Source organism: Geospiza fortis, unplaced genomic scaffold, assembly GCF_000277835.1.
Source record: "Geospiza fortis unplaced genomic scaffold, GeoFor_1.0 scaffold97, whole genome shotgun sequence".
NCBI classification, from domain to species: Eukaryota; Metazoa; Chordata; class Aves; order Passeriformes; family Thraupidae; genus Geospiza; species Geospiza fortis.
In genome coordinates this window covers 3,269,344-3,277,227 of record NW_005054343.1, presented here as the reverse complement: position 1 = coordinate 3,277,227, position 7,884 = coordinate 3,269,344, and the positions used below count along the sequence as shown (strand labels likewise).

General features: G+C 54.9%; 1 protein-coding gene across 1 annotated transcript; it reads right to left on the bottom strand.

Annotated features, from left to right (window-relative positions):
* Nucleotides 1-443: 443 nt before the first annotated feature.
* Nucleotides 444-6,856, bottom strand: SLC38A7 (solute carrier family 38 member 7). Its single transcript, XM_005422824.2, has 10 exons — nucleotides 6,342-6,856; nucleotides 5,914-6,112; nucleotides 5,679-5,823; nucleotides 4,868-4,966; nucleotides 4,080-4,137; nucleotides 3,636-3,750; nucleotides 3,264-3,411; nucleotides 2,982-3,181; nucleotides 2,666-2,720; nucleotides 444-2,572 (listed from the first exon to the last, which is right to left on the bottom strand). Exons 1-10 carry the CDS (start codon nucleotides 6,606-6,608, stop codon nucleotides 2,470-2,472), a joined length of 1,389 nt encoding a protein of 462 aa, XP_005422881.1. The 5' UTR covers nucleotides 6,609-6,856; the 3' UTR covers nucleotides 444-2,469.
* Between the last annotated feature and the right edge of the window lie 1,028 nt (nucleotides 6,857-7,884).

Genomic DNA, 7,884 nt, shown 5'->3' with positions numbered 1-7,884 from the left:
CTCCCCCCCCCCCCCCCACCCCAACATGGGGGCTGCGGGTCCTTCAGAGCGCCCGACCGCGGCTCGGCACGCTCCCGGCGGTGTTTTCCTTTCTAAGGAAATCCTCTCTCCATTTGCACCGTCCCGGATGGCCGGCCTCAGTCCCGGAGAGGAAACTCCCTTCAGTTCCTTCCCAGCCACACCACACCCGCCTGCCGGCCCTGGGGAGCGACACTGGGGTGCCACATCAGGACCGGGGCCCACAGAGCCTCCCCTGGCATCGCCCGGCCCTGGGCGCGAAGATACCCCGGAGAATGAGGGCTTGAGGAAGGCAGTGGGGCTTCCCAGCTCCACACCATCCATCCCAAAGCTCGGAGAGCTGGGATGGCATTTCAGGATATGGCTTCATCCCTGTATCCCACCCGGAAGCATCTCCCACAGAAACCACCTCGTGCTGGCCTGACACACGCATCACAATGTCACTTTTATTGAGTTGAGTTCCCTCCACTTTCTGCATGTACAAAATACATGTTAAAAGGCCAGTGTTTGTAAACAGGGGAGCGGTAAGGCAAACAGGAACGACCACAGCACCTCCAGACCCGCCCAGCCCTCAGCCACAGGGACTCTGCGGGGGCACCAAGGGAGCCCAGGTGTTCCCCAGGTGACATGAGACACTGTGTCCTCATCCACTTCGGCCAAGGGACCTCCTCATGCCCAGCACACCTTCAGGAAAGCCAGAGCCACCAGAGCCACCAGGTACCAAACCTTTTCATCTTCCTGCAGGGTGGGTACTGGAAGGCATTTTGGCATTGGCATCTGCTGAGCATCTCTGCTGGGCTCCACGGGAGGTGGCTCTGTGCTCCCAACATCAAGGACAATTGGCCATCTTCTTTATGCCAAAGGGTCCCCAAGCCCCAGCTCCTGCTCACAGGCAGGAGCCTGGCAAAGGGGCTCAGCACACAGCCAGTGCCATACCAGTGGGGGTTTGGTGGAGCCTGGTTTTGTCAAAAGATGAGGGCACAGATGCTGGAGATCCCTTGGGAGGGGCAGGAGGGATCTGGGCCTTCACAGCATCTCTCAAACATTTCTGCTGTGCTTAGGGCTTTTCTTCCTCCTTCTCCACCTGGGTCTCCCTGTCCCAAGCAGCAATGGGGAGGTCCCCATTTACACTCAGTGTTAGCAAGGAAAGACCAAACGTTTCCATGTGGGGAAGCACCCACGTGCTGTCACCCCTCCTGCAGCCACTGGTTGCAGCGGGAGAGAGCCACGCTGAGAAGTGCAGGAGCACAAGCCATGGTTCTCCTTCCCACCACAACAGCCTGTGCTGCTTCCAGAAGATGCAGGAGGTGCCGGGCCAGGTTTTGCACAAATCTGGGCTGAACCCTCATCACAGATGCATCAACAGCTATCCCTGAATCCTCCCTCCCCAAGGGTTTTAGAAGCCAAACAGCATAAAAAGAAACTCAAAGACAGAACAAGAGAACATTGCTGTTGAGGTTTAACACCCCCAACCAAATCTGCAGCTGGGGGAACTTCTCAACCCAAAAAAAGCAGGAATAAAACTATCATCCAGACAGGCAACAGAGGGACAGCCCAGAGCAACACCAGCCATACAGAGTGTAAATGACCAAGAGAAGAATATAAAACAAATTAATACTGATTGCTTTATCCCAATAGCATCCTTTAAAACCTGGCCCAGTCCCATTTCCTGGACACCTGGAAGAACGGGATTGTAAATCTGGAGAAGAGCTTTTCCCTATTGTAGTGTCTTCAGTAGGTTGATGCAGTCATAGCAGCTTCTCACTCATAGCAGAGTGAGCAACCCCTGCCAAGGAAAACATTGCACTGGCGTGTCCCTATCCCAGGGTCATTCTGATCCTCAAAAGAAAAAACCCAAACAGGCTGAAGGCAACCCTTTGTAACACAAAGTGCAGCCCAGGCAGAGGGAGATGTGAGAGAAGGGGCAGGAGACCAGCAGGAAACCAGAGTTCAAACCAAACATTGACACAGAATAGGACTGTGGGATGTCTCCCTGTCTGATAAACATGATTACTATTTCCCTTTATGCAGAACACTGCTTCTCTCTCCAAAGTTGGGAAGAGTTTTGGAGAGCTGTGGAGAGGAGCTCCACCAGCACAAGGGTACATAGATGAGAGCAGCATGGCTTTGCAAACCCCAACTACGACCCCTTAGTGATGTTTGAGGGAGGGATTTCTACTCCAGGGGCAGAAAGAGCTTGCCCTGGATGACAGTCCCCTTGTAGTGTTGCTCTGGCTTCACCAGGGAGCCAGGGCTGAGAGAAGCCTGACTGCCTGCAGCCTTAAGACAATGAGATACAAACCACCACAGGGCTTGTTCAGCCAAGCCCTGAGTCACAACGGTTCTCTTGGATCTTCCCAACACACCAACACGTTTTCTTCCCACTTCCCTTTGGTCCTAGGGGAAATCTCCATCCCCTCAGCAGCAGCAGTGCAGTCCAGCCTGGAGGAGTCAGGCTGTAAGATCCACAAAGATGGCATTGGCAGTGGTCTGTCCAAAGATGAAGGCTCCAAGGGTGACCATGAACACCCCATAGCTGACCTGGGCCCACCAGCTGTGGATGCAGGAGGACAGAGCATATTTAGAGGGGTCCTTCACCCCAATATCCAGAGGGGAATGGGGGAGAGGGGAGGCACATTTCAGTTACCTGATTGCCCTGGTTTCTTGGATCTCAGAGAGCTTGGCTTGAATCAGACAGAGCCCTGAAAGGCAGGGGAGGCAAATTAGAACCAGATGAGGACAGTCCACTGGGGACTGAACAGACACCCTACAAAACAGGGAGCTGCACTCCCTGTTACAGGGCTCCACATCCAGCCAAAATAGTTGGGCTGCTGACTGGCCTCACACCACATTAGTTCTCCTCTAAAAATCTCCTGGTTCCTGTGTTTCCATCCTGCCCCTCCCTCTTCGAGACACAAGGCCGTGAGACCTTTGTCAGCCCCTGAGCATCCCAGGATCCCTACCTGGGAAGACAAAGATGAAGCAGGCAGCCAAGCCCCCAATGACAGAGATGACTTTGCCAATATCAGGGATGAAAAGAGCCAGAAGGAGTGTCAGGAGGAACCAGCTGATGGTCTGAAGCAGGCGTCTCCTCCGCTCCCGAACCACGTCCTCCTCCACCGTTACCCCGGTGTAGCGGAGCCAGAGACCCTCCAGGACAGCCCTGTGGGCACAGACCCAGGATAGAGGGGTTTCCTCATGCTGCTCCTCCTTCCCACACCAGCCCCATCTCTCCCAGCACTCACCGGCCACAGAAGTGCAGGATGGGGTAGGATGTCAGCACACAGAGGATGATGAAAGCCCGGGCAAGGGCAACAGGGATGTCATTGGAGGGGTACGACATCAAGACATCCTGCTCCACGCCAGCTCCAAAGGTTAGGAAGCCACAGATGCCTGCCAGGAAGAGAGCAGTCAGCAGGGGACAGGGACAAGTCTCCTGAGCATCTGTTTGAAGGACCAGACTAGGATGGATTCGGCACAGGGCACATTTTAGAGGTGTTTGATGGACTCTCCTCCCTTCTCCCTCTGACCCTTGCTGACCAGAGGGTCCCTGCCCTCCTGAGGCTCACAGCCACTCCAAGGACTGTGCCACACTCACATGGTGTCCCCTCACTTACCAGTGCCTGTGTAGACAAAGAGAGCAATCACCATGGCTGCTGTCACCACTGCCCCCCAGGTCTTCACCTCTGGCTGCTTCATGCTGTTAAAGACGGGCACGCTGCTCACATGGCACTGCCAGGACACAGAGACAGTGGGGATACATGATGGGCAGAACCATGGGGAATCCTGCTCATGATATTCTGTGTTTGTTGTGATATCGTGATCTCCCAGGTTTGTCACTGGAGAAGAAAAGGGGAGGGACAGGATGCCCTGTATGTTCTAGCTGGGGTAAAATGGATCCATCTCCATCCAGAGGTGGTGAGATGTTACAAATACTTCAGTGTCCTTGCAAAGCTGGGCAGTGAGCACACGGGCAGGGTTTTAGCCAATCACACAGGCAGGGTTTTAGTCTGCCATCCAAGCAACAAGATGGAAGGGGAGTGCCAAGCTCGTGGCCTTACCTGGAACCCAAAGCAGATGGTGGGCATGGCATTGAAGACAGCTGTCCAGGTGGAGGGGCTGGAAGGAGAGAAACACTCATCAGTCACACCAGAATCCCCTGTGACCCCCATCCAGTGCACCAGGGGAGGATGAGCTGGGAGTGCTCAGTGTCTTTGCCTTACTGCATCCCCCCACCCAGGATGATGCCATTGCATGGAATGAGGTTTTCTTGGGACCTGGTACTCCCTGAAGACAAGGGCCTTTCACTGAGACAGAAACAGCCAAACCTGAGCACACAAAAGTGAAAGTATCAGTAAAAAATAAGGATCTAGTTGGGCAGTGCAAAAAACTGGTTTAACCTTTGCTCTGCCATAAAATTCCTGCACTGGATCCAAAAAATATACACAGTGAGGAAGGGAACAAGCCATGGTGGTTGTGCTGGTTAAGGAAATAACCAAAATCATCCAAATATAGACACAGCCCTTGTGGCTGGGTGAGCACAAACACTGCACAGGGAATCCAGGCCTGGATATGTCAGAGATAAAAACCACTCAGTGCTATCAAAACCTGTGATGGAGCCATGGGGACCTTTAAGAGGTCCTTTTCTTCCTCTTCACCACCTGCTCCTCTGAAACACACAGAGGTGCAGCCATTTGGGAGCTTCTGGCAGCAACATGCAGAGTCCCCAGGACCAGGGATGGGACTGGTGAAAGATTCATCCCGTGCCTTTGCAGCCCTCGCTCCCACAGCCCTGCCTGGCTCTGCAGTGCTGTGATGGCACTGACAGCATCGTGTCTCTTGCTCTCACCTGGTGGGGATCTCCACAGGCACCAGCTCCTTGTCGGGCCAGATGTACTTGATGATAATGACTGCTGTGACATACCATGTGCCAATCACACTGAGGGAGCTGTGAAAGGGGATAGGAGGCTGTGAGTGCTCTGCCTCCCCACTTCATGGAGGGTCTCCTCCCAGCCTCTCTGTCCCCATCTTCTGGGCCGCACAGCCCAGGCTACCCCACTCCTGCCTATCAGACACATTTTGCTTTCCCTTCCCATGGGAATGTGCCAGGAAATGTCACCCACTGTCCCCCAAGCAGATGCCAACACAATTCTGTTGCATTTGGGGGTTATCCCATCCTTCTCTGAGTGGCAAACCTGCCAGACTTTGGTTTTGGGCTGGAGAAAGAGGCAAGTGTTGAAGCAGTCACACTCCTTGGTGTCCCTGGTCCAGCTCCAGCAGCCAAGTCACACCAAGATTCTTGGTGGAGCAGGGCTGACCACCCAGCCTAACAGCCTAGGGACACTTAGTGGCTCTCCTTTCTGCTGGATTGCCAACTCCAAAGATAGGAGACAATGTAGTTGAAAGCAGCATTCCCTGCTTCCTCCAGGAAGCAGAAGGGAGGGACAAAAGCCATGAAGTATGACACTGCAGTTGCATGGTGCTCAGCCACTCCTCTACTTCCCAGATGGGGAAACTGAGGCATGGGAAGGCAGAGGATGAGTGGGCAGATATGGCACTAGAACCACAGCATTTCCAGTCCCTGTCCTCTGCAACCATGCTTAGGTGGGTACTGGCTGGCCCACCCCAGGTCCCAGCCCCAGAGGGCTCTTCCCACCCACCTGGCATATTTTTGGAAGCCAATCTCTTTGGGGATGGAGAGGGGCAGGATGAGCAGGAAGGCGGTGATGCTGATGGTGAACTTGCGGTCTGTGTACCAGCGGCTGCTCCCAACTTCCTCAGGCTCCTTCACCAGAGCAGCAATGACTGTGGGGACAACCAAGATGGTCAGGTTGGCCCTTCCAGCTGAAGGGACAACAACAACTGGTTATTATTTGCTCCATGGGAGGCACTTACTCTTGTCCTCCTGGTCTCCAATGATGATGAGGAAGGCGATGCAGGTGCCAAAGGTGTAGACAGCGATGGCCACCTCGCACAGCACACCAGGCACCTTCCCACAGACAGCCCACACAACCTCCTGGTAGGTGCGCTCGTTGCTGGCCTGCGAGCAGTATGCCAGGATGACCAAGCCTCCGATGATGAAGATCAGCATGCACTGGGATGGGAGAGAGACAGGAGGGAGGGAACACTGAGCCAACAACATGGCAAGGTTCCCTGAGCCACCCCAGGCAGCCACCCTTGAATACACTGAGAATCTCTGGTGCACCTCACCCAAAAGAGCTTCTTCCTAGGAGTCTGGTCCTCCCCAAGCCCTTTCTGGGGTACCATGTCCCTCCCGTGCACCCTCCCAGGGTGGGATGGGGGACTGTCCCTTCGCCACTCACCATCTGCAGGGTGATGCCTGCAGCCACGCCACCAGCCATGCTGAAGGCAGCAGGGAAGTTGAGCAGCCCAGCCCCGAGAGCAGCATTGACCACAATGAAGACAGCTCCCAGAGCCGATGTGGCCCCCAGACCGTTTCCTTGGCTCTCTGAATTTTTGGGCACCGTCTCCACGCTAGGGCTCTGCAGGAGCCTGGCCCGTTCGCCAGCATCGTCACTCCATTCCCAATCCTTGTAGTCACTGTTGATGCTCCCAGTGCCCTGAGCCATTGTCCCTTCACAGGTGGCACAAGCCACTGTCCACGTCCCACTAGTGCTCCTGCACCAGGCTCAGCTGGGCACCTTGAGGAGGGTGCACTGGCTCCATCAGGCAGGAAGGGCAGCAAACAAACAGGCTGGAATGCAGCAACACGGGAGTCAGGCACTTCCCTACTCCTACAAGGGGATGAAGAATGACACTGTTAAGTGTTAGTTAAGTTTTATTAACAAGGGGCAATCTGGGAATCAGGTGGGGGCACAGGGGAACTGAGTTCCCTGGGTCTTAGCTTGAGGGGTCACAGCACACACAAACCAGCAGAGATATAGCAGAAGAACTCACCTCTTGTCCCTCAAATCCAAGGAGAGGACACAACTGCTGCTGGATAGGGGACTGAGCCCTGGCTGTGGGGCTGAGGAGCTGCAGCTTTACAGCAGGACTCATCTTTCTGTGGGCACGAGACCCAATGTCCTGGCTCCCTTCCTGATTTCCAGCCCTAATTTCTGCAAGCTCTGCAAGACAGAGCTGAGCACGTGCTCCTGAGTAAAGAGCAAGGCTGGGCTCAACAGGAATGACCTCTGTGCAGCAGAAATACTGTGTCAACAGGAAAAGCAGGACTGGCCCCTGCCAGGGCACCCCCAGGGTGACAACCAGCAGGAGATGGATGATGTCTCAGAAGCTTTTGGATTTGAAGATCTGGTGTTTCCAGCATCACAGTCCTTAGGGGTTGGAAAGTCTAAATCTCATCCCAGTTGTCTCCAAGGTGGAGGACATTGACCCTCACAACCTGGCAGGATTTTGCAGGAATCTATATGATCATGAGAAATCTCTTTTCATGGAAATCTGGTTTTTATTCCTAGAGCACATCTACAAAGACTACCTGCCCAGCTCACTCCTTGCTTCTGGGCTATTTAAACTCTGTGCTTGTGCTATGAATCCTCTGTAAAGATTTCTGGGGAAGGGGAGGAAGGGCCACCCTGTGCCCCGTGGGTAGGACCATGGAGGGAGAGGCGGGTGGGTCCGCGTGGGCTGAAGTTCCCACCCGGCCGAGGATGCTGCAGGGGGTCGATCCTTCTCCCATGGCCTGGGGGAGGATGCTGAAGGGTGTCCTTCCTCTCCAGGCAAAGCCGCCATACTCTGGCAACCAGAAAGCCCGAGAGCAGGCGCTTCACCGAGGGTGACTAGACAGACCCGCGGCGCCGGCGGCGCCCCCCGCCCGGAGGAGCAAGGCCCGGAGCCGGTGACGGTCAGCCCGCGTTCGCAGGGGATGCACAGGCTCCTGCCCTGGCC